This window comes from Grampus griseus (assembly GCF_964374135.1).
Source record: "Grampus griseus genome assembly, chromosome: 1".
NCBI classification, from domain to species: domain Eukaryota; kingdom Metazoa; phylum Chordata; class Mammalia; order Artiodactyla; family Delphinidae; genus Grampus; species Grampus griseus.
Window position 1 is genome coordinate 86,855,018 of NC_139017.1, and position 26,159 is coordinate 86,881,176.

The 26,159-nt window shown below is 51.8% G+C and overlaps 1 protein-coding gene across 2 annotated transcripts in view; it reads right to left on the minus strand.

Moving 5' to 3' along the window:
• Positions 1-238: 238 nt before the first annotated feature.
• Positions 239-26,159, minus strand: part of SLC6A17 (solute carrier family 6 member 17) — a gene marked incomplete at both ends in the record, with an annotated part of 31,122 nt that continues 5,201 nt past the window's right edge. Inside the window, 9 exons of one of the 2 annotated variants that reach the window (XM_082662179.1) lie at positions 239-607; positions 1,096-1,258; positions 2,928-3,087; positions 3,643-3,826; positions 6,101-6,293; positions 6,596-6,837; positions 23,041-23,151; positions 24,852-25,033; positions 25,778-25,904. In XM_082662179.1, coding sequence (XP_082518305.1) covers positions 239-607; positions 1,096-1,258; positions 2,928-3,087; positions 3,643-3,826; positions 6,101-6,293; positions 6,596-6,837; positions 23,041-23,151; positions 24,852-25,033; positions 25,778-25,904 — 1,731 coding nt within the window. Of the gene's footprint in view, positions 608-1,095; positions 1,259-2,927; positions 3,088-3,642; positions 3,836-6,100; positions 6,294-6,595; positions 6,838-23,040; positions 23,152-24,851; positions 25,034-25,777; positions 25,905-26,159 lie in introns of both variants that reach the window. The other variant, XM_082662178.1, reaches the window with a different exon arrangement.

Here is a 26,159-nt window from a genome sequence, read left to right on the forward strand (position 1 = left end):
TAGTTTGGTAAGGGGATCTCTGAAGGTTAGCTGGGTTGGGGGCCTAGACTGGGGGACAGAGCTTCTCCCAGCCCCCACTCAGATCTAGGAAGCAGAAGTCGGCTGGGACTGGGGTGGAGGATGAGGCAGGGCAGAGCCCCTCCCCTTGGGCAGAGGGCCTGGCCTGGAAGGAAAAACCAGGCTGGGACACGTGGGCTGGCTGGGTGTGGGAGGCGACGCGGGCAGGGCGGGGCGGTGGTCACAGCTCCGACTCAGGGGTGCTGGCCAGGAGGTAGCCACTCCCATAGCGTCCATTGGGGTTGCCACTGGTCTCCAGGGGCGATGTGCTGCCAGGCCCCAGGTAGGAGCGGTGAGTGGGCATGGGGGAGGGCGCCTCGCTCGGCACCTTGCTGAGGATGAAGCGGGTCTCGTCGTTCTCCTCCAGGTTGGAGATGTCCTTCATCATGCGGCCCTTCTTGTAGGACACGGAGAGGGTGTTGGAGCCGTCGGAGAGCAGGTGGAAGTGCCGCAGAACGAACACCACAGGGATGGGCAGGACAGCCACGACGATGAGCGTGATCAGGAGAGCCATGGCCCAGTTAGGGAAATACAGGTAGCGCTCGGCAGCCTAGGGGTGGACACGGGTGAGGGCTGCTGCCCGCCCTGCCGCAGCCTCACCCTCTCAGACTCCAGGACAACTTCCCTGCCGCACTCATCCTGGCCAGGCACTGGCAGATATGGGGTTCATCAGGGGCTGCTCCTTGGGTGAGCTGGTCCCCTTGGCTAAGGGCCTGAGCCTCCCTGGGTCTCAGTTTCTGCACTTGTAAAAAGTTGGGGTGGTTCCACTCCATGGACTCCACAGGGAGAGAAAACATGGGTTAGAAAGACTGGACAAGTGCGTTCACCTTTCTGACCCTCAGTTTCCCCATCTGTGTGACAGCGATAACACCACCTCTCTCTTTGGGTTGTTGTGAAGGTTACAGATCAGCTGTGCAAAGCCTCTGGCAGGGTCTGGCACCGAGTAGTTGCCCTATAAGGGGTTATCTCTACCACCTGTGGCATTAAAGGCCTGGGAAGATGCCAATGTCCCTGGGGTTTCAGGCCCCCGCCTCTCACCTCCTCCTTGATCCAGGCGCTGTAGCCCGGGGGCGTGACCCCCAGCTGGATGATGCTGGCCGTGGTGAGCACAGCCATGCACAGTGGAGACACGAACTTCCACATGTAGAAATAGAAGCGGTAGGGCTGGAAGCCCAGCATCTCCGTCAGCTCCTGCATGAACCTGCCAAGCACAGCGCAGGGTCCAGAAATTGGCACCCGCACTATGCCGGCACATGCCCCCCAGCCACCTCCTCCAGGAAGCCTTCACTGACCAGTCCCTCCCTCCCAGGCTGTTATACTCTTCGCATTCAATACATTATTCTGTGGCCCCACTGGCCTCTGAAAAGGCTCTGTTGTCCTCCCCTAACTTCCTCTGACTACGTCACGTCACACCTCACCCAGGGATATGATACAGCCCACAGGACACGCCCTGGGCAGGTGGACAGGCTCCAGAGGGCTTTGCTGGGCACCCAGCCCACCTGGTGCTGGCCTGGCTCTAGACTCCCCCTGCTGGAAGAGAGGTAGAAGTGCACATTCCTAGTGTCCAAAGGCAGAAGGCCGTCCTGACTCAGGGATGCCTAACCACTGGGCATGTGGGTGAAATTCCGGGAGGCTGGCAGGCTGTGTACATGAATAGCATTAAAAAAAATCATCTTTACCTCAGTAACACCTAGCTGAAATCTTGCATTTCTTTCTGTTATAAGTGCAAGCAACAACAGTAGTATTAAGAGTACCCAAGATGCTGTAAGCAATTGATTAAATCACAGATATTTCCCTATCACGTTACAATTGAGATACCGACAAACATCATTTAGGCTCATCACTGCTTTGAAATTACCATTGTTATTAGACCCACAGCTAGATCTTGTAACTTAATGCAGTAAAAATAAAGTACATGTATATTACTGTATCACAGATTTTAAACATTATTTTGCTAATTTTCAATATAACTAGTTTCCTATATAATCTTATATATTTTATCTTGTGCATTAAAAAATAACAGTCTGAGAAGGGGTACGGGGCTTCACCAGACTGCAGAAGAGGGAGAGCCTTTCCAGCAGCATGTTCTAACCCCGTCTCACAGGGTCGCTCTCTGTCTTATCAGCCCGTTCCCTCCTGCACTCTCCTAGGAAGTAGATGGCTGTAGCAGGGCCTGTGAGAGTCTGATTCTGAGACCAGGTCTAGACATCGGGGTGGGTCAGGCTGAGTGGGTTAGAGGAGCCCCGGGCGTTGCTGAGTGAGTGAAAGGACTTCCTGGGGACACAGATTTGTCCTGAAATGAGGAATGAGGCCAGGGGCTGACAGTGTGTATAGGTTTCCCTGAGGCTCAGGCTACGAGACCCAATCCTTTCATATTGCTGAATTCTCTTACCCCCACCCAACCCCAGACTTAGGGCCCAAACCACACATTGTCTCACACTCCTTTGTAGCTCACTCTAGAACTATGAGTCAGGCTGCTGAAGTCAATGGTTTCTTTGAGGGCAGGGGCCTCTTGTGTACCCACCAAGTGCTTAACGAGCTTGACAGAATTCTGAAGAGTTGGTACCCAGGAAAGATGCTATGGTAGTTTAAGCCCATTCGGGATGATGCCAGCGCCTGAATCCAGAAGACTCGTGTCCTCAGCCTGGCTCTCTCTCTCACCAGCCCAGTGGCCTTGGACAGTCGTGTCCTCTCTCTGAGACTCAGTTTCCCTAAGTGATCTGTAAGGGCACTTTCTGGCTGACATTCTGACTCTGTGATCTCCTGCGCCACTCATGAGCAGCCGTGGGAACACAGCACTCGCCAGGGAGTCATGATGGGTGGGATAGACCCCTCCTCCTGTCCCCAGCTCTCCCCCATGTCCCCCTTACTTCTTGGTTCCATAGATCCAGGCCACAGCAACGTTCTCAAGGATGACGATGACGGTGAGTGGCAGGGTGGCCGAGTAGTCATCAAACATGGTGACAAAGTAGTTTCCGGAGCGCTGGACGAACAACAGCCCCACGAAGAAGGCAAAGACACAGCAGCCCACTACAGAGAGCCGGGAGGCCGGTATGGGGCCAAAGGTGCAGGGTGGGTGGTGCCCCAGGGATCTTAGGGGCACCCAGGTCCCTCCCATCTCACCCCTCCTCACAGCAGTCCTGCATGGAGGTGGGAAGGGGGTCCAGATGCTGAGGTTCTGAGCTCCTACTCTACTAGGCAGGGAGCACCCTGGGGCTGGGAGTGACAGGGATGGAACAGGGTGCAGGCCCTGCACGGAGGAGGCCACCCCTGCTAAGACACCTCAGCAGGCCCTTGGGGAGAAGGGCAAACAAACCAAGAAAGAGGCCTATCTCCCAGCCCAGGTTTGGCACAGATTCCCAAACAGCCTTCTCCCTTCCGGCTCTGAAGTGCTCTTCTCTGGGTGGCGTAGCCAGGCTCCAGCTGTGTGCCGGGTTGGCTGGGGGGTGGGGGGGTGGAGCTTTCTAAGTATGGAGTCATGAATAACCCAGTGGGAACCCAATCTTTCTACAGTCAGAGTCACAACCTGTTCACTGTTCCCCTGGACAGCCCACAAGCCCAGTGGGGGCTGCCGGGAGGAGTTACCTGTGAACATCTCCTTGGGCACCTTGAAGGTGTCGATGATGGGCGTGGTGATGCCCGCCATGGTCCCGATCATACTGCCCAGGCCCAGGTTGATAAGCATCAGGAAGAACATGACGGACCAGAACGGGGAGGCGGGGAAGTGCGTCATGGCCTCGGTGAAGGCGATGAAGGCCAGGCCTGTGCCCTGCACGGACTGAGGGTGGGTGCGGAGGGCGGGGCTGAGTGAGGGTCCACGCCCACCTGGGGGCCCCCTGCTTCCTTATCTCTGCCCTCAGAGCTTTAGGAATATAGCTGTTCCCTCCTTCACAGAGATCCCCGCCCCCCTAAATCCTCTTGCTTTCAGCCAGTGGGTCTGAAATGTGAGTGGGCATCAGAATACCCCCCAGGGAGTAAAACATTAATTCAGGACTTCACCTGTGGGGCCTGGAATCTACGAGTTGTCCAAGGACCCCAGGTGATTCAGATGAAGATGCTCACTTTTAGAAACACACCCAGCTCAAGACTCTCCTCCTCTAAGCAATGCAGCCGCCCCCAGCTCTGAACGCCAGACTTTACCGAAGTGGTCTCAGCCTCAGCTGCCCAACGGACTCAAGTTGGAGCCTTTTAAAAACACTGATGCCTGGGTCTCTCCACGAGGACAATGATTTGTTTGGCCTGGGGGTAAAGCTGGGTATCAGGGTTTTATAAAGCCCCCAGGTGACTCTGATGGGCAGCCAAGGTAGAGAACCACTGCTTTAATGCCCAGGTCCCTGCTCACAGGGAACTGACCACACACTGTCCGCTGACATCACTTCTGTGCTATCCTGTAGTGTCTGCGGACTGCGAGGGAACACCTCCCCAAACTGTGAGAGTGTAGTTCTTGTCATTTAGATGTTATCAAGATTGTATTATGTAAAAAAACTGCTATGGGGACTTCCCTGGTCCAGCGGTTAAGACTGTGCTCCCAATGCAGGGGGCCCGGGTTCTATCCCTGGTCAGGGAACCAGATCCCGCATGCCACAACTAAAGATCCCGCATGCCACAACTAAAGATCCCTCATGTCGCAACTAAAGATCCCACACATGGCAACGAAGGTCCCACACATGGCAATGAAGATCCCGCATGCCACAACTAAGACCCTGCACAGCCAAATAAATAAATGTTTTTTTAAAAAGCCTGCTACCATCCTACTTCTTTTTTTTTTTTTTTTTTTTTGCGGTGAGCGGGCCTCTCACTGTTGTGGCCTCTCCCGTTGCGGAGCACAGGCTCCGGACGCGCAGGCTCAGCGGCCATGGCCCACAGGCCCAGCCGCTCCGCGGCATGTGGAATCTTCCGAGACCGGCACACGAACCCGTGTCCCCTGCAACGGCAGGCGGACTCTCAACCACTGCGCCACCAGGGAAGCCCTACCATCCTACTTCTATTCAGAGGACCCGGCCACGCCTGTGAGAATGGGGCAGGGTCTCAAGCAAGGGCGCCGTCCTTTATGCTGCCAGTTACCTGGGGAAGAAACCAGGGCAGGGGTGCCCAGACATGGCCCTTTCACTCTTGATCACATGGGAAGAGCTCACAGGCGACACAGTCCCTCAGCATTAGGCTGGCGCCAGTAGAATGCAGCTGACTTTTTCACGAGCACAGGGAAAGCGTCATCTTCCCTGGCTCCACGGAGAAGGGGAGGGTTGATCGAGGCTGACTGAGAGGAGCTGGCTCAGCCCCATGTGAGCCCTGGCACCAGCTGGATCCCAGGACCCCGTGGGTATGTCTCTCTCCTGTTACCCCTCCTAACAGAACAGTCACTTTGAAAGTTTCCAGCTGTGCAAACGGGGATAGAAGCAAGGTGTCCAAACTTGGGCCTGCACGTTAATGAGGGGCAGCATTGCCCTGCCCTCCCCAGGGGCTAAGGGTCACTGTGGCAGTGGGAGTGGGGCAGCTGGGGGAGGGGCAGAAGCATCAAGATTTGAACCCTGGCTCCCCTACTTCTTAGCTGTGAGACCTCAAGCAGGCTCCCAGCTTACAGGCTGCTCGCTTGTAAAACAGGAGACAACGTTAATACTCGGCTCACGGCTCTGTCACGAGGGCCCAGGGGATAGACAGCAAAGGGCAGACGCTAATGTAAACACTTACTTTCTGCGTGCTGTGTCCAAGGCACTGTTCCAAACGCATTACACATGGCAGAGACGGGTGCGCAGGAAACCCATTCAAGACACGTGAAAGCCGTCCCCGTTCCCGTTGATTTCTGGGACTTGTGCACCTGCCTCGTCTTCTCAGAGAGACTCAGCCTACCTCAGGGCAGGGGTTTTGGCCAGCACCTTCCCTCTGTGCTTCTCTGGGCACATAGTAGGTCCTCACTTATCAAGTAAAAAAATGAGTCCCTGGAGGCTTTCTGCACCCAAGCTCCAGCCACCCATGGCCTGTCTCTGGGTCTTGCACTCCCACACCTGCCTTTCTGCCCATCCTGGAAGGACAGCCTGCCCCATACCTTGTCCAGCTCATCCTCCAGAAGGCAGGGGTCGAGGCCCAGGGCTGAGAAATGGTCCTCCTTCACGGTCTTGATGACCTTGTACATCTCCGTGTAGTCCTTAGTGGTCAGGTGAGAGAAGTTGACGTGAGGAGGGATGAGGGCCCGGCTCAGGATGTCGGTGTTGAGGTACCCCAGGATCTTCTCGGCATTCCTGCAGCACAAAGGGAAGGGTAAAGTCAAAAGGTTTAAAACAAAAAAATTGAAAAAAAGGTAAAAAAAAAAAAAAGTTCAGGTAAAAAGGCAGGACTGGGCACCATCCTGGGGGTACCTCCTAGACACCCAGGCAGGATGCCATGGGCATCGACGGAGACATCTCTGAAGCTGTCCCTGTGGTCCAGGGCTGGGGACAGAGAGCTCCTCTGATCTCCATCGCCCAGCGCGGGTGGAGGGGGACTCTCCCAGGGGAAGGTGGACGGCGAGAGAAAAGGACAGGAGGAGAAAGGGGCCACCTACTCGACCACACACTTCTCGTTCATGATGTTGGCCTTGAAGCCCAGCACAGCGAACACCACGAGGGTGGCCAGCACCGAGGTGAAGAAGTTGATGAAGGACACCAGGGCGGCGTCGAAGTGGCAGTTGTTGTCCTGTTTGTTGTAGCTGGAGAAGGCGATGACACCCCCAAAGCCTAGCCCCAGGGCGAAGAAGACCTGTGTGGCTGCCTCCCGCCACACCTGGGGGTCCAGCATCTTGTCCAGCTGTAGTGGGGGAGGGGCGACCATGGCAGGGGAAGAAAAGAGACACAGAGATCATGGCTTAGGGAGTTCCCTGGCGGTCCAGTGGTTAGGACTCGGTGTTTTCACTGCCGTGGCCCAGGCGCAAACCCTGGCCGGGGAACTAAGGATCCTACAAGCAGGCGGCGCAGCCAAAAAAAAAAAAAAAAAAAAAGATAACGGCTTTATTCTCGTGCAGTGGAATTCCCACCACACCCCAGTTCCTCAGCCTCACGGAGTCCAGAGGCAGCGTGGCACAGTGGTAAAGAGCTACGTGCGGCCTGGGCAATTCCTCTAACACCCCCTGAGCCTCAGGTCTCCTATGGGTAAAACACAGATAGCAAGAGCATCAGGAATCTAAAAAATACAACAAAGTAGTGAATATAACAAAAAAGAAACAGACTCACAGGTATATGGAGAACAAACTAGAGGTAATCAGTGGGGAGAAGGAAGGGGGGGCAAATAGGGGGAGGGGATTACGAGGTACAAACTATTGTTTATCAAATAAGCTACAGGGATATATTGCACATCACAGGGAATATAGCCAATATTTTATAATAACTATAAATGGAGTATAACCTTTAAACATTGTGAATCACTGTATTGTATACCTGTAACATATAATATTGTACATCAACTATATTTCAATTAAAAAAAAGAGTATCAGTTTCAGATGATCGTTGTGAGCCAGGTAAGATAAAATAAACGCTACATGCTTACATAGTAAGTTTTCGGTTAATTTTAACTGCTATCGTTGCTTACCATGGAGCTATCATACCAAGGAACATCTTCAAGGCCATCAGGAATGATGTGTAGGGCAAACTCTAGGGAGTGACATTCACTTAGACTATAGTGTGAATGGTGCCTCCTGGAGTCGTGCAGTATACAGCCTGCACAACTGTACAAGACAACTAAGAACACAAACGTCTCCCTCCTCCACCTCAAACCATGAAAAAAGATACCAACCTCTCCCTCCTGCCCACCCAAACTCCCTTTTCCAAAAAAGAAAAAAACCTTAAGTTCATTCATATACATCTACAGGCCCTAGATCACAGAAGAATCACCCCCAACCCACCCAGCTTGAAGCACAGAACCCAGACACTTCCTGGAGAGGGGAGCCCCGACCTGACCTGTCCATCTGCCTTCAGACCCAACAGGCGCCAGGACGTCCACAGTATCTAGATGGCTTGGGGCAATTTCTGAACGCGTTTCATGTCTGTTTTCCTTTTACTGTTTGCTCCTCAATGCAGGGACGAGGGCTTGGGCCCAGCATAGGGTCTTAGAGTCAGAAAGACCCAGGTCTAAGTCTGACTCCCTCTTTAAAGAGCTGAGAAGGCTTAGGCAGGTGATAGTGCCTGTTTTCTGAGCCTCCTGAAAAATGGGAATAATAACAAAGTCTCCCTCCAAGAATGATTCTGAGGACCAAATGTACAATCTCAAGTAACGCCTGGCTCGCAGGAGCATTTAATCCTGACAAAATGCCTCTGACCTGCTCAGGACAGAGGTGGGTTTGGGGTTCTTTGGGGGTTTTTTTTTGTTTGTATTTTTTGGTGGGGGAAGGAATTGTTTTCTACATTTAGAAGAGTAAACTAAGACCCAAAGGTGAAATAACTCACTCGAAGTACTGGAGCCAGCCAGCCGGGGCAGAGGAGTTACTAAAACACAGATCGTCTGACATCGGGCCATGGCGCCCTCCTGGCACCATCTCCTGACTCAGCTGGTCTGCCGCTATACTCCTCAGACCACTTTCCCTTTGGACCTTTGCTGCTGAGGTGGACCCAAGTGACTTCACTCCAAACAGAGGAGGGAGGCAAGGAGCGAACTAGAGAATCTCCTACTCACCCTGTGGGCACAAGCCCCAAGTGGTCCTGGCCCGGTTGCCCCTGACTGCATGCCTATAAGAGAGTCTGTTCCTTGTGTGTACAGTAAAGTGATGGGCTTAGGGTCCATCCAGCTCTAATATTTCAGTCCTAACATCTAGGACAGAGGCCCACCATCTCAGCAGCTTCCCAGGCGTGTCTGAGCACCAGGAGTCACTGCCCAGCTGAGAAGGTGTTGGCAAGCTTGGAGGCTGGCAGAGCGATGGGCTAGGGGAGGAGGAGGGAGATGCATTCCAGGGGAGATTACAGTCCCTCAGTCCACACAAAATTGGTAAAGCCATCTTTGGCCCACCAAGAAAGCCCCGAGCCCAGACCTTAAGGAGCCAAGAGCCCCTTGTCATTCATGAGGAGGTGACACCCTCCCACCCCCTCCCCCTCGCTGTACATTCAACAGCTGTAACGTGTGTGGGCTACCTGTGGATACGACATGCAGCCACTCGTCCATCAAACCCTGAGCACCTACTGTGGGCCAGGCCTGGTACTGGGTGGTGGGGAGCCACGAGGAGCAATAGGAGGCAAGGTCCCAGCTCGCGTGGAGCTGACATTCTGGTTGGAGAGATGGACATTGGTCAAATGACCCCATAAATAGATGCTAAGTTGCAAAAGTGACAAGGGCTGGGAAAGCCAGGTACCTAATGCTGGGAGATCCTGTGATAGGGGGATTTGAGTGAGTTAGGAGGTCAGGGAAGGCTTCCAGAGGAAGGGATCTTTGAGCTGCCCTTGCTAAAGTGAGGGAAGAGCATTCAGGCAGAGGGAACAGTGTGTGCCGAGGCCCTGAGGGGGGACGGAGGAGGACACCCTCCTCACACGGGGAGCTATGTGTGTAGGGAAGCAGAGAGGACAAGGCAGGAGTGGCACAGGCGAGGCTGGGAGAGTCAGAGGAGTCACAGCAAAGGCCCGTAAGGATCCTTGTCTTGATCCTAAAAAGGCACTTAACCAGGGAAGGCACGAAGGGGTGTGAAGGACGAGGGAAACAATCGGATGGGCATTTCTTAAAGAAACCAGTGGATGCAGCAGATCTGCGAGGAAGCACATCCTGGGATTCAGGTGGGAGGTCATGGTGGCGTTGCCTAGGGTCAGGGTGGTGAAGACAGAGAGGGTATAGCAGGAAAACACAAGTCTACCTTAGTGACGGACTGGACTTGGGGGGCGCTGGAAGGGGAGATGCCAGGGTAACGGCCACAGCCCTGGCCTGCAGACCTGAGCCGGTGGATGTGGAAACAGCGGAAGAGGGGTCAGTGTCGAAGGGGTTAGAACAGGGAAGATCAAAGCATCCCTTCTAGAAATGCTGAGTTTAATGTGTCACGTAAGGTAGATAGCTAGTGGGAAGCAGCCGCATAGCACAGGGAGATCAGCTCTATGCTTTGTGACCGCCTGGAGGGGTGGGATAGGGAGGGTGGGAGGGAGATGCAAGAGGGAGGGGATATGGGGATATATGTATATGTATAGCTGATTCACTTTGTTATAAAGCAGAAACTAACACACCATTGTAAAGCAATTATACTCCAATAAAGATGTAAAAAAAAATGATATCTACAAGGAGATGTCAAGCCAGTAGTTAGACAAATGAGTTTGGAATTTCGAGGACAGCGCTGAGCTGGAGGTATAATGTGTGCGTAGCAGGTGTACAGGCAGTGATTGCCCTGAGGCTGTGGATAGAGTGAGAAGAGGCAAGAGCCTGGGGCAAGTCAACATCTGCAAGTTTAAAGCAGGGAAGAGGATCTTACAGGGAGGGAGAGGAGGCCGGAGGAAAAGCAGGAGAGGGCTGGATCACAGAGGCCATGGGAAGAAAGGCCGCCAGGGAGAAGTGGGGACCCCTGCTATGGAGTGAAAGATGCTACAGCCACGAGGTCATGGGTGAGCTTAGTCGGAGCTGTACGGGGAGCAATGGGGCCAGAAGACAGAGAGGAATGAGGAGAGTTGAGAAGCAGAGGGGAGGAAATGGCGGACACTCTGGAGAAGCTAGGCTTGGAATGAAAGGCAGGGCAGTATCGGGGGAAGGCTAGAAATCTGGAGCGTTGCTTTTTGATTTGTTGTCTCGTTTTGTTTTTAATGCAGTGACTTGACGATACCTAAAGCTGATGGAGGGCAGCAGACCTAGAGGAGGGAAGAGGAGCTATCTGCCATAGGGGACCCTTGAGCTGCTCACCTGGGAGACGACAGAAGGAGGACAGGATGGGGCAGCTGTGGGCAGGGCTGTATACATATTCTGTTTCTGTCTCCGCCATCTAAGGGAGTTTTCGTCTTGGTGGCTTCTGTTTTCCCCATAAAGCAGGAGGCAAAATCAACTGTTGGGGGTAAGGTGCACTGGGAGGAGAGGTCAGAAGGTTCAGACAGTGGAAGGGGTTGAAAATGTTCACCATGGAACACAGGAGAGAAAGATGGCCAGAGAAATGGCGCAGGGTCATTCCACACTGTTGAGGGCCCGCTTGCAGTGTCAACTTCTTTACAAAAGTGGTACAGACCTGCATCTCTTCATCTAAAAGCCTTGGGACCAGACTGGTTTTGGAAAACAGTTCTGTTTCCAATTTTACCGTCGAAAGGTAATATGGTGCATGTGCCACATAATTACATAACACCCCCCATGGGGTCTGGGGCAGCACCCTGTAATCAGACACATTAGTATTTCTGCAGCAGAATATGAATATTCACACCAAGTGAATCGATAAAGACTATAAATACTCTCACATCTGTTCAGGTCATTTTGTCGCCAAATGAGTTCTGGGAGAAAGAAAAAACTTTCTTGTTTTTCAGGGCTATTTGGATTTTGGCACTGTGCATAAAGAAATAGGCGCCTATACACGCTCCTAATAGAAATCTGGAGATTATTTTAAAAGGGAGAACAAAATAATCATAGTTCCACTGGGAAAGGACTTCTGTACCTCCCTTCTCCTGGGTGGGTTTTTGTGTTTTTTTAAATGATCCTCTCAGAAGTTTCCAGAAATGGGTAGATTACTTATGTCTGGAAGGCGTGCTGGTATTCACTGAAGTTTACGGATGTCAGTCATGACAGTCCTACCAATCCGCTGGAACCTCAGGCTAAAAAACCTGGACCTAGTGGGAGGGCTCTGGGTACTTTGCAGAGTTCCAACTAGGAGGAAGCATAAGATTTTGTAAGAAAGGGCCGGTTGAAACGGGCATAGCGCTGGCAACGTCGTTTGCATGTTGAAACATCTTTCATGGTTCCCCCGCTGCCTGCTGGAAAATGTTTTTCCATTCTGTGTTCTGAACATCCTAACCACTCTTCAAAAGCACCGTGGTCTTATACTTCTGGCCTTTGCCCAGGCTGTTCCCTCTGCCTGGAATTCCCTTCCACCTACTCACTTTCTGGTGAACTCCTATTTATTTCTCAAAACCCAGCACAAATATCACCTGCTCTTTGAAGCTTTTCCTGACTGCCTCTGGCAGAGCTACTCGTGGTGCCTGGACTCTCACAGTTCTTGTCCATACCCACATTTCAGGTTTATGTGTCTGTCTTCCTTTCCACACTTGGTGCTTGTTAGGGGTGGAGCGCATCTCCTGTTCATCTTTGTGTGAGCAGTGCCTGGCACATAGGAGAGAAGGAAAGAGTGGGGGGCAAGAGAGAGACAGACAAAGGCTGACCTGTGTCCTCGAGGTGAGCTGATCAGGAAGGACCACAGCAGGGGCTATGAAGTTGTATAAGCCTTTTTGTGCTAAGATGCAGTCTTCTTGGACAGGAAGATCCTTAGGACTTTAAACTTCTACTTTCTACACAAGCCTATTTTAATGCTGGCTTCCTTTCCATCTCCTTTCCTTCTCTTCTCTCTCTCTCTCTCTCTCTCTCTCTCTCTCATTTTGAAGTAATTATTTCCTTTTTGATCTATGTCAGTCATTACCAAAGTTTTTACAAAAAGGCCTGGGCCGTTTATGAGACTCAAACACATGTCATCATTAGGATTTTCACCACTTCCTAAGCCTAAAACTAAGATGTGGATAAATTCCTAGGCCCAGGCACCATCAGGGCCCATTTCATAAATGGAGGCGGCCACTTCAGGGAGGACACCATAATCCCAAACTGTGCCTGAGAGCTGACCCTACAGCATGCGGGATTTCTCAGAGGACAGGGTAGGATTGCCTTACATGCAATGATTTTGGACGGAAACAAAAACTGGTTTTTGTTGTATGTTAAGATGGTATTTAATTGCTGTTATTTCAAAAACTGTTTTTTGTTGTATGTTAAGATGGTATTTAATTGCTGTTATTTTTCCACTTTTAAGAATTGTAGAACATTGATTACAAAATGTACAAAAGTGGAGAGGATAGTGTTATGAACCCCCATGTACCCATCACCAGCTTCAACAATTATCAACACACGGCTAATCTTGCTTCCTCTATATCCCCACCCTTCCCCCCATCCACCTCTAGATTATTTTGAAGTGAGTTGATGGATCCAAATCTGACATTAAGAAGCCCCCAGGAAAGCAGCTGAGAGGGCCAAGGCTTGGCCTTCGTGTGAATGGTCCCTGGGCATCCCCCCTTCCAGCCTGCAGTGTGCAGGGGCACTCTTGCCGGTGGAGAGGACCGGAAGCCCAGTGCACATCTGGGGGTAAAGAGAGTCAGGCACCTTCAGGACTGAACGCCTGTGTTCCCTGAATTTAAAGGGGCTCTTTGAGGATTTCATGGATGATAGTGTCTGATCTCCACAAGGTCCTGATCATAGTGTCAACGGAGGATGAACCCAAGACCAGACCTCAGGAAACCCAGTGTCCTTTCTGGACATCAGGATGTGACCGCAAGAAAAGAGGTGGGAAATGGGCTTTCCCCACTGAAAACAAGGCTCAAACCTGCCTCGGGGTGCCCACCCTGAAACAGAGCAACGGCGTCCTGCCTTCCCTTGGCACACGGCTGAGTCACTCCCTCACGCGGGGAGCAAGGTGTTCCACGGCATTTGACTCAGCAGCATGAAGATGCTTGCTGAATCGACAAGCAGCTGCTGCGCCCTAGCCCGGGCTGGTGCATGACAGGAGTGCACGTCGCCCTTGCTTCTCAGCACAGACGGGCCCGCAGACGCCAGATGGCACTGGGGCACCTGGTTCCCACTGCCCAAGAGCAGTGTCACCTTCATGACGGAGAAGAAAACTAGCTAATGCTCACCATGCACTCCCTGCACCCCGAGACAGTCCTATATGCTCTCCTGACGGTGCGGTGAGGGAGCTGCCGTGGTTCACCCCATCTTGCAGCTGAGGAAACTGAGGCCACAAGAGGCCAAGGAACTTGTCCTCCCACGACTGAGTGATGAGCTGGGATCTGAGCCAGACGGTCCAGCTCCAGAGCCCACCACTGGGAACAAGGTTGGGCTGCCCTCACCACCCTGCTCAGAAGCCTTACGCTAGTTGCGGGGGTCACGGAGTTCCTCCACTAACCACTACACCTGGGCCTTTGCGGAGACCCCACTTCTCCTGTCTGAGGGTGAACGCACACCCCTGACCCTGCGGCCTGTCCTCACCGGGCAGGACCACTCACTCGTCTAGACCCCAGAGGCCGCAAAGAAGATGCCCGCAGCTCCCACGCGGCTCAGGTTGTGCCAGGCCCCGCCCTGAAAAACTGGTGCGGCTTCCATCTTACTGATTATAGGTTACGTGGTTTAAAACTCAAAAGGCATAAAAGGTCTCCTTTTTCTCACCCCTGTATTCCAGATACTCAGTTCCTCTTCCCTAGATGTAACCACAGTACCAGTCTCCTCCCTACCCTTCTAGTGATATTTTATGTGTATACCAGCAATATAGATATATGCATGCACACACACACACATATACCCATGCACACACACTCAGGTCACACACATGCATATCTACGTGTGTGTGTATTCCTCCCTGTTTCTTCCCTACTGTCCACCAGAGATGTCGCTCCCAGCCTTAACACTCCCTCATCCTGCTGAGTTGGGAACCCACAGGGTTCCGGGGCTCCTGGTAAGCTGCCCCCCTGTCCCTGCCCACTCATAGCCTCGTCCTCACAGTTGGCTTAAGGGACCACCAGGCCAGGTCCTCGGTCCCAGGGTCCAGTTTAGCTCCGCTGCTGCAAGATGTCCACGACTCCAGGGTCATCCTTCATCTGGCCTTCATCCCGGGAGGGCCAGGTGTGTCCCCTGCTCTGGCTCAAGTCTCTGCGCCACTGCCCACAACTGCCTGCACCCTACCACTGGGCCCTGTTATCAGCACAATGCCCATTACTACAGCGCATCCAGTTCTCTTCACCTTCCTGCTGTGACTCAGCAGCTCTCCATCCTGGCTACACATTAGAATCACCTGGGGCCCTCTGACGCTCTACTGCCATCTGGACACCACACCCAGCGATCCTGATTAACGAGTCCGATTGCTGGATTCCCATTAGTCGAGGGTGGGCCTGAGCACTGGTAGTTTTTCCTGGTCGTTACAGCTCCCAGGGGAGCCTGATGTGCAGGCAAGGGCTGAGCAAGGGGCCCTGCGGCCAAGGCGGGCCCTGCAGCCTCTCAGGGGGAAGGCTGTTTTCTTGCACACTTAGGAGCACTGGGCCTGAGTGGACAAAGTGCTTTCCGCTCTCCCGGCCGCTCCCCACATTCCACTGCACACTGTTGCTCTTCCCAACACTACTGCTGCTGTCATCTAAGTGATTTCAATATCTCCATCAATGTCCCCTCCAACAATCTGCCTCTGGGTCCCTTTTCTTCCTCCCTTCTGAGACAGGAGCAAAGCGGGCAGGGCACAACCTTTAGAAGAATGACAGAGCTGTTGAGGATACAACGAAAACTGGTTAGAATGGATTAGGCCCAAGATGGCGGAAGATTCGACTTCCAGTGGACTTTGAGCCTCATGATACATTCATGTCATAGATTAGCTACATGACACACCCACAGGCGCCAGGACAGTTCCCGGGCCAAGCATAAAAGGCCAAAAGGTGGGTGATGGCCCAGTTCCTGGAAATCCCCGCCCCTTTCCCAAAATAGTTGGAATAATCCTCCCACACCTTAGCCTATGAAATTACCCAGACCATAAAAACTACCCACCTCACCCCTCGGGGCCTCCTGAGACCCACTGTGTACCTCAGTAAACCTGCTTTCACTTTACGATGCTTGCTCTTGAATTCTTTCCTGCGTGAAGTCAAGGACCCTCCCTTGGCAGCCCATCCCAGGGACTCACCCGAGACCTGGGCCATGACCATCCTCTCAGGCCCCATTTTCCTGCAACACTTCCAGTACTCTTTGTCCTCCCCCACTCCTATGGTCATGCCATGGCCTTTGTCATGACCACTTGCTGTGCTCCAATTAAACCTCAGTTTTTAAGGGTCCCATACTCCAAAGCACCCCATCTTTCCAGCTCACCTCTAGTATCTAAACTCTAAAAACTCTTCAGCCCTGCTGGGACCTCCAATCCTTTGGCCTACCTCCATTTCACTGCCCCTCACCCTGTTTGTATCCTAACTTTCCTTCGTCACCGGCTTAGTCAACATCCATCCTTCTCGTCACTCCTTGCTTACACTCATCTCCCCTGCCATCTCTCCATTGTCATCGCTTGATAAGCTCCTGACCCTGGGGATGACCAACCCCCCATCTACTCTGGGCCTGCCCCCAAGCAGCAAGTGTAGCCGGACACAGCGCACACCTTGGGCCCAGGACACATGGGACCTTGAACTAATTATTTAACTTCTCTGTGCTTCAGTTTCCCCATGTGGAAAACGGTGATAATAATAATACTTCTAGAACTGTCATGAGTTTAAATGAGTTAATATACGTAAGGTGCCTCACATAGTAAGCACTGACTGCTGGAAAACATGTGATTGTTCTAAGTGTCTCACTGATGGTGAGAACAGCCTGCCTTCAGAGATGATAAAATACTGTCCACCGTGGAACTGGAACCACGCTGGCTGCCTTCCCTGCTCCCCCGACCCCTGACCTCCAGCTCCTGTCCCCTCCACCCCCGTGTGCATGCATCCCCATCTCGTCACAATTACGTCACACTCACCCCTCCTTAGGCCTCCAACCCCTCCCCCACCATCCCTACTCTCAGCTGATGACCTTGCTGCCTACTTTACAGCGAAAAATGACCCAATGAGAAGAGAGCTCCCACAGTGAGAATATCCTCGCCATTGCTTCTCAGCTGCCAGCATGTGTGCCACAGGCTGGCCCATCCCCTCCTGCTCCTACGGGGACCGTGTGTGCTCCAAGCTAAGCCCAACTCCTCCACCTGGGCACTGGGTCCCATCTCTCCTGCTTATTCAAGGACTTTGCTTCCCTCCTCTCCTATAGCATCAATTTCCCTCTCTTTTTTGGATTTTTTAAAAAACTGTACAGTTCAATGGCTTTTAGTATATCACAGAGTTGCACAACGTTCCCACAATCAATTTTGGAACATCTTCATCACCCCAAAACGAAAGCCCATACCGTTAACAGTTACTCCTCATTTCTCCCCCAACCTCCCCACAAGCGACCACTAATCTGTTTTCTGTCTTTACAGAATCACCTATTCTGGACACTTTATATAAACAGAATCACACAATATGTGGTCTTTTGTGACTGGTTTCTTTCTCTCAGCATAATGTCTTCAAGGATGAATTCATCCATATTGTAGCATGTACTTCATTCCTTTGTATGGCCAGCTAATATTCCATCGTATGAACACACTACCTTTTATTTTTCCATTCATCAGTTGATGGACATTTGAGTTGTGTCTACTTTTGGCTCTTATGAACAATGCTGCTATGAACGCTTGCGCACAAATTTTTGAACATATGTTTTCAGTTCTCTTGGATGTGCGCCTAGGAGTGGAGTTGCCGGGTCATACACTAACTCTGTGTAACCTTTTGAGGAACTGCGAGACTGTTCCAAAGCGGCTGCACCATTTTACATTCCCACCAGCAACGTATGATGGATTATTTTTATCATGATATAAAATTCTTAAATAACACCTTTGATCCCATGGTCCTCTCTGGTTACCACCCCATTTCCTGTTCCTCTGCTCCCCTTACAGCAAAACTCCTGAAAATCAGTGGTCTTTATTGCTCGCCTCCAGTTCCTCCCCTCCCATTTTCCCTTGAACCCACTGTTACTAGACTTTGTCCCCAGCATGCCACCGAAACAGCTCTTGCTGAGGTGCCAGTGACCCCCCTGCTGCCAAGCACATTGGCCATTTCTCAGTCCTCATCACTGACCTCTCAGCAGCTTTGGACTTGGCTGACCATTCCCTCCTTCTTACAGCACTTTCTCCACTTGGCCTCCGGGATGGACCTCTCTCTCTCTCTCTCTCTCTCATTTCTCCTCCGCCCTCATTGGCGATCTCTCCCCCAACCTCTAAACACTGGGACCCCAGTGTTCAGTGTTTAGTCCTCTTCTCTATGTTCACGATGTGATTGTAACCAGTCCACGACTTTAAATTCTCAGACTCCCAAATTTATACTTCCACGTGACCTCCAGACTCATCTATCCCACCACCTACTCAGCTTCTCCACTTGGATATCTCTTAGATGTTTTAGACCCGCCACGTTCAAATCAGTACTCTCGGTCTTCCTCACCAAACCTGTTCCCCCCAACCACATCCTCCTGGTTGCTCAGGCAAAAGGCCTTGCAGTCACCCTTGTCACCCTCTCTCTCACATCTCACATCCAATCCAGCAGCAAATCCTGTTGACTCTGCTTTCTGAATATAGCCTCAATCTGACCACTTCTCATCACTTCCATTGACATCACCTGGGCTCCAGCCAGTCACCTCCCACCTGGATGAATTCTAGCACCTGGAAGGAGGCTTCTCCCTAGTCTACCCTTGCTCCCTCAGACTCTCAGTGGCAACCAGAGTGATCCTCAGAAGACGGGAGTCAGATCATGTCACTCCTCTGCTCAGAACTGTCCAGTGGCCCCCATTTCACCCCAAGGAAACACCAGAGTCCTTACCTGGCCTACAGGACCCTCCTGCTCTGGCTCCCCATTGGCCCCGTGGCCACAGGTCCTATCTTTCTCCCCTCCCACTCCAGCCACAACAGCCTCTTTGAGAATGACAGACACGTACAAACTTAAGGGCTCTTCATTTATTGTTCTCTCTGTTTAGAATGGGATACTATCCAACTATCCACATGGCCTGCCCCCTCACCTCCATCGAGTCTTCACTCAAATATCACTTTCTCAGGGAGGCCTTCCTTGAGCACACTAGTAAGCAACACTCTCCCCAGTGCTCCGAATCCTTCTTTCTCTGGTTTATTTTTCTCCTTAGTAACACCATCCAACAACTCCTTTGTCTTACATTATCTGTCTCGTTTTACTAAAATATAAGCTCCAACACGGCCAGGAAGTTTATCTGCTGGATCCCAGAACCCACAACAGTGCCAGAACGTAACAGGAATTCAATGAGCCTTTATTGAATGAAGAAATAAATAAATGATGGTCTTTCAGGTTGTTTTCACTCTTTTGCTACTAAAACAAATGCTGCAATGACCAATATTATGCACAGATCATTTTGTTTGTGGGTGAGTACATCTGTAGGACAAATACCTAGAAGTGGAATTGCTAGGCCAAGGGACGTGAACAGTTGTAATTTTGATAAATATTCCCTGGAAGTTTCGGCGGTTACAAAATCTACCATAATCCATTTTATACTGAGCAAAGCACATGGTTAGTTGTATGGGACTCCATAGTGACTCGGGTTTTTAACTGGATGGAAAGAAGAATCCAGAAAGTAGCCCAAGGAATTCAAGAAGTTCGTTAGCCATTAACATGAGCTACTGTCCCCATCAAAAGTGCTAGTGGGGGCTTCCCTGGTGGCGCAGTGGTTGAGAGTCTGCCTGCCGATGCAGGGGACACGGTTTCGGGACACGGGTTCGTGCCCCGGTCCGGGAAGATCCCACATGCCGCGGAGCGGCTGGGCCCGTGAGCCATGGCCGCTGAGCCTGCGCGTCCGGAGCCTGTGCTCCGCAACGGGAGAGGCCACAACAGTGAGAGGCCCGCGTACCGCAAAAAAAAAAAAAAGTGCTAGTGGGTCATCATGGTATCCTGGCCACACTGCATTCATCACACTTAATAACTGCTTGAAGGCATGGACTGAGAGCCCAGGTCCTCTAGCTTGGATTATTTCTGATGTTGGAAGATTTTATAGCAGGGGACATCTTCCTGGTTATTCAGCATACCCACGGAGGGCCTGTGCTTCTTTCAGGTGGATTCTGAGATGCCCTGGACAAAAATCTGCTTGGACTGTCCCATGGCTGCCAAATGGCATGACCCCTGGTGATGTCATTTACATTTCGGTCAATATGAATGGAGCAGTGCACAGGCTGGGCAGCTGTGTGCAGTGACCCTGGCACTCCACAGCAGTATACTAGAGCCAGGACTTGAAAAGGCTCCCGGGTTCCTCATATCTCACCAAGCCCATGCTGAAACAGTCCCAGCTCTGCAACAGTAGCCTGCCATGTATGGACAGTCAGACATTTGTGTCTGAGAGTAGGACCACACTTTTTGCAGATGACTTGGAAGGATTTGTAAACAGGAACCCACCCCAGCCATCACTACTGGGCCTCACCTGCCTAAAACAAATGGTGACACAGGCTGTGAAGGAGATCCCTGATGGAGGGGTTTGGTCTCTGAAGCCCTCAAGCCTCCCCTTCCCTGCTCAATACATCCCTCCAGGGTCAAGGGCAGGAGCTGCCCCATGGCACTGCTCCGTGGACAAGGTCTCAAGATGGGCCCCATAGGCTCTATCCATACCTGAAGGTCACAAGAGCTAGACGGACCAGGGACCACACCTGCTGGTTCTTGGTGACCTGGCTCCTCTAGGGCCTTCTGGATTTGATTTAAGTTTCACCTCATGAAGACTCGGGGCCTCTGCAAATGCTAAAGTGGAACCACACTGTTTCCTGAACATCCAGGAAAAGCTTTGGGAAAGGAGTGCCCCTGTTATTCAAAGTGTACATCAACCTTTTTGCATCCACCTGACTGGCAAAAATTGCAATGTAATACATGTGGAGCAACTGGGACTCTCATATACAACTGGTGGGAGTGTTAATATCGATAGACGCAGCCACTTTGGAAAGCAACTCGGCCAACACCCAGTAAAACTGAAGACACGTAGACCCTTTAAGATGGCAATTCCACTCCAAAACATATACGCCCGAGAGAAATGTGTGCACATGAAGACCTGTGTCATAATGTTTATTAGCAATGGTGAGAACTGGACACAACTTAAATGACCATCAACTAGAGAATGAATAAGTAAATTTTAGTTTAGTGCCACAGTGGAATACAATACAGCCATGAAAATGGATGCACTAGACCTCCATATATCAATATAGCTAAAATCTCAAAAAAGAGTGATTAGCAAAAATAAAAGCAAGTTGCAGAAGGTTGCATATGATACAAAAAAGTTAAAAGTACGCACATAATGCTATATCTTGTTTAAGTATACACATATATGTATTACAAAATTTTAAAAATGTATTAGCAGGTTAAACCCCAAATTCAAGAGAGTGGTTATTTTAGGGAAGGGAAGAGAATGGGATGAGGGCTGGCTACACGGGCACTTTTATGACACCTGTAATATTTTATTTCTTAAGAATGTTTATTATATTATTATATGTGTGTTTATATGTCTGAGATGTTTCACTTAAAAAAATGTTTTAAAGAGTGTCTGAATCAGAAGGGGAGCGGTATTGTGTGTGCTGGGACTGGCAACTGATCTTATGAATCGGTTCCACTGGCTTCTGAGTTACGTACCAGGCTCTCTTAGCACCACCCAGGGGACCGTTTGGAGACCTGTGTGAATCTCCATGTTTATTAACATCTCCAGAGTATATAATTTTCTCATAAAGCTCAATAAAGTATAACGGAAAGACTCAAGTGAACACATTAGACTGATCACGGTTCTAGAAATACAGTTGAATTCATTCATAAAAACCATCGGCTTTCGTCTCACGGCTGTTTTCCCCCAAAGAAACCAGGTTTGCATTTTTCTCTTCTTTGTCAGACATCACATGTTCACAACAACCCTGCCCCAGCCAAGTGGCTCGGTAGTCACATTCATGCCTCAGAAGATTCACTAAGTGCTCCATACAGCGGACCTCCGCGCTTGTTCACGTAGAAACCTCGGATGTTACATCCAAGAACGCTGAGGGCCCTTTATGCTCTGTCCAGTGGATATGGAGGGATCTATGCCCTGCCTGTTGCTACCCACCTTCCCCAGCCCCAAACATCAGGGGCTGTTTGCAGCTGCAGAGCAGGGCCATTGGGAGGGAACAGGGATTTCAAACCCCACGAGATCTGGATTCTTCTCCCTGTGCCATTTGTATGAACCTTCTGTGTAAGCATTAATGCGTGTGTGTATGTGTGTGTATGTGTGTATGGGTGTGTGTGTGTGTGCGCACACATGAGTGAGATGGCACTACTGAGGGACAGTGTTGAGGGCCTTAAGCTGGCCTGGCAGGGTTCTGACCCTGTGCCTGTGGACTGGAGCCTCACCAGGCCCCCGATGCTGCTTACTGATCTGCTGGCATTTGGAGGTGGACTTCCCAGCCTGCCTGCTGGGGCGACTAATGTACTTTGCTTAGGGTTACATTGAAGGGCATGCCGTTTCTGCATCTGAAATTCTCTTATTCCTCAGTGGACTGGCTCATGCCAGTTGTGCCCAGTGGTCTGGAGGGCAACAGAGAGGCAGGGCTACCTGGTGGGCAGAGACCATGCTTAGGAAACTGGCTGTTTCCATTTTCCTAAGGAGTATAGGTGTCCACCTTCAGGACACCGTGCACCATGGTCCTGCTCATCCCTCACTGGGCTACCGGGAGGATCTAATGCGAGATGTGGATAGCTTTGGTAAGGGTAAAAATCTCTATCCACGTGGTCTTTTATCTTTAATAAGATCGTAACCTCATTCCCCCGATTGGGGTACAAGTTGGGATTCCCAGGGAGCTTCTTCTCTTAGGCATCTCCGTGGTTCCTGCTGTCACAAATCTACTCAATGAAACCGTGCTCTACCCCCCACACCCGAGCCAAAACTGACTTCACACCATGGCCCCAAGCACGCCCAGTGCTTTTCCACACTGTTGCTCATACAGTTCCTTTGACTGCAACGTCCTACTGCCGCCCACTGAAATCCTATCTGCTCCCTGAGGCTCGTTTCGGATATCATCTCCTCCCTGAAGCTTCTTCTGATTTCACCCATACTGATGTGGTGTCCCTGCCCTGTCCCTCTCCCTGGAACCACACGGGCAGCCTCCCTGGTGCCTCCCTCCAGCGCCCACCACAGTGCCCGCCACACAGCACGTCCTCAGGCAGCGTTAAACTGCGTGAAGCAGACGAGGCCCAGAAGAGCTGTCCGTGTTCCTGGGGAGCCCGAGGCCCTTACCTTGGGAGTGAACATGTGTAGGATGCCGTCGACGGCCCCCCGCAGCAGCAGCCCCCGGACCAGGAAGCAGGCCAGCACCACGTAGGGAAAGAGGGAGCTGAAATACATCACCTGCAAGAGAGGACAGGGACCCACTGTGGGCCAGAGCCCCTCCTGCAGCTGGCATCCGCCTCCCTGCTCGCAGCTGGGGTACATGCGCCTCCTCTGATGGCAGCAGAAAGCAGAGCCCCGGGACCCCTGGGCACGGGGCCAAACCCACTGCACGTCTGGCATCGAGCCAAGGCAGAAGCAACCACACAGACGAGCTGGAGTCAGCATGGCTGTGCCTGAGGCTTGTTTCCTCCTTTCAAGGGCTGGTGGGGCTGGGCTCGCAGCCTCCGCGCCCCCAAGGGCCCCCAAGGGGGTGAGGAACCCTTTTCTCTCCTCTCTTCATTTGTTCATATCTCATGCCTGCTTTTCTGTCCCTGACTCCAGTGGACCCCCTAAAGATCTCCCCTGTCCTTAGAGCCCCTTTGACAGAAGGCATCCAGGAGGTTATAGGCATGGCTCCCAAGCAAAAGCATCAGAAGAAGGTCCTGCCTCTTGTGATTATAAATTAAATGCTACTTCCTAGCACATGCATTTCTTGAACATTTCTATATCTCCATGGGCCTGGCACAGAGCCTCCCACAAAGGAGATGCTTACAAAAAGTTTGCTGCACTGAAACAAACCAAGAAGGTTGCTCAGGGAGGATGGTGTAAAGGTTAAAAGCACGCAAGTCCAGAGCTAGACCACCTGAGTTCTGACCCTGACTGCCATTTTCCAACCACATGACCTTGAGCTATTTATTTAACTTCGGGGTGCCTCCCTTTCCTCATATATAAAGTGGGTAAAATAACTCCTAACTCCTAAGATTGTTGTGGCCCAAAGGCACTCACACAGGTGGCAGTGCCTGATCAGTGCCACGATGTGCCAGCTACTATTTTGGCCTTTGGAGACAGAAGAAGTGGTGGCTGAGACCACGCCACCTTTCCAGGGCTTAGCTTCCCTGCTCGTCAAATCCACCAAAGAGCCTGGAGCCTCAGACAGACAGACAGCCAGGATTCTAGTTCCAGCCCTGGGGCTGACTGGCTGCCTGATCTCAGGTGAGATATTTCCCCCCACCTCTGGAACCTCAGTTTCTTCATCTGTAAAATGGGTGGATTGGGCTATAGGATCTCTAATATCTTTTCCAGCCCTGGCAGTCCACGAATACTGGTACACATGACAAAGAAGAAAGGGCCCTTATGTGAAGGGAATCTGACCTACTGGGAGAAGGTGTGTGTGGGGCCTGGCTGGTCTGCACCCTCAGAGGCCCCCAAAGCCCCCTTCACTCACAGCACCCACCCGTTCCCAGAGCTCATTAGTTGTAGATACATTGAGCTGTTGGTTTTCACCAAAAATCGCTGAGCAGGCTCTTCTAGGGCTCTTGCTAGGGAAGCTGAGGGGCTAGGGTCTAGCCAAATGTCCTAGCTCAGTACTCCTGGTTTTCCTTCTCTTTAAAGTCTGTGGGAGCAACCCGGAGTTATGTGAGCACGGAGGCAGCTGGGGTCAAGGCAGTGATCTTCCACAAGCCCATCCCTGGCGGGCTGTCCACAGGGAACAATACTGTGGCTGTGATGCTCCCATCACCTCCTCAGAGGCCTGTGTCTTCATCCTGAGCCATCCAGAGGCCAGGCCCACCCAAAGAACCCTGCAGGGGCGACCCAGAGCTCTCCACCCCTGCCTTCCACACTTTCCTGCGGCGACCCCCTCCCCCGTGTAAGTGTGGGTGCCCCCCGCAACCGCTCACCTTCCCCGAGGACTGGATGCCCTTGACGACGGCCATGCCCACGATGCCCCAGGCCACGAGGAGGCACAGGGTCATCTTCCAGTTGAGGCCCCCGCTCTCTGAGATGGAGTTGGAGATGTCCAGTGCCTCTCGGTACCAGAAGTAGGTAGTGGCCGAGCTCTTCTCACACTCCGGCTCCACCACTGAAACGGCAGCAAAGGCCACAGGGCCTCGGCGGAGGGGCCTGTGGGACCACCTCCTCCGCTTGACCCCCACCCAGGGAAGCAGGGAAGAATGATATCGTTCTGGGTTAGCCAGGATCTGGCAGACCCTGAGGACTCCTGGGCTCTCAAGGGGCCTGGGAGGCTTCAGGATATACTGATCTGACCGAATTCCCACTCATGGCATCCCCCTGCCCACATCCATCCATGGAGGGCAGGAAGGATTAGGCAGAACTGGCCTCAAGTTCCTTGGGAACGGTTCTGAGCGAGGAGCTGGAGACCTGCATTCTCGTCCTTGATCCCTGGTTAAATCAGTGGTGTGACCATGGGAAAGTTGTTTCTGGGCCTCAGTTTACCCATCTGTGGGTGGGATAAGTCAGCCAGCCCTTTAGGGGACTGGCATGCAAATTAAGGTTGTTTCCAGATAGGATGGTATTAGAGTAACATAGGGTAGTTAATAATAACTAAACGAAAGTCACAGTCTCCGGAGTTATACCTACACTCACTATTTCATTCAATCCCTGTAAGAACTCTGTGGGATAGGCTGGCAGGAGATCATCAGAAGGGGAAATGAGCATCAGAGAGGGTAGGTGGCTTATCCAAGGTGGCACAGCAAGTCAATGAAATCCCAAATCTGTGCCTTAGCCTCTTAGGCTCCTTCAACTCCTTCCTGGGACAGCGCTGGCTGGAATCCCCAGGTGGGTTCCTCAGAAGAACCATACTTGCCTGCCGTGGTCCCATTCCTGGCGACAGGGCACTCACTCCAGGGCAGCGGGTACTGGAAAGACTTGAAGAAATAGAAGATGCTCCACCCGATGATCACATTATAGTACAGCCCAACGAAGAGGCAGACCTGCAGACGGGGGTCCATGGGGGTCACAGAGGCTACAGGCAACTCCACCCCCACCCCCTCCCCACGCACAGCCTTGGAGGAGGAGGAGAAGGGATGGGATGCTGGGACAGTGGCAGCTGAGGGCCTGTTCCTAATCCTCCACTCATCTGCTATTTGGGGAATCCACAGAGGAATGTTTCAGATATTAAAGTTCTCTCCTGTAAGCAGTAAACTCTTAAAATGTTAATCCTCTCCAGTTTGAAATTCTTCTAAGAT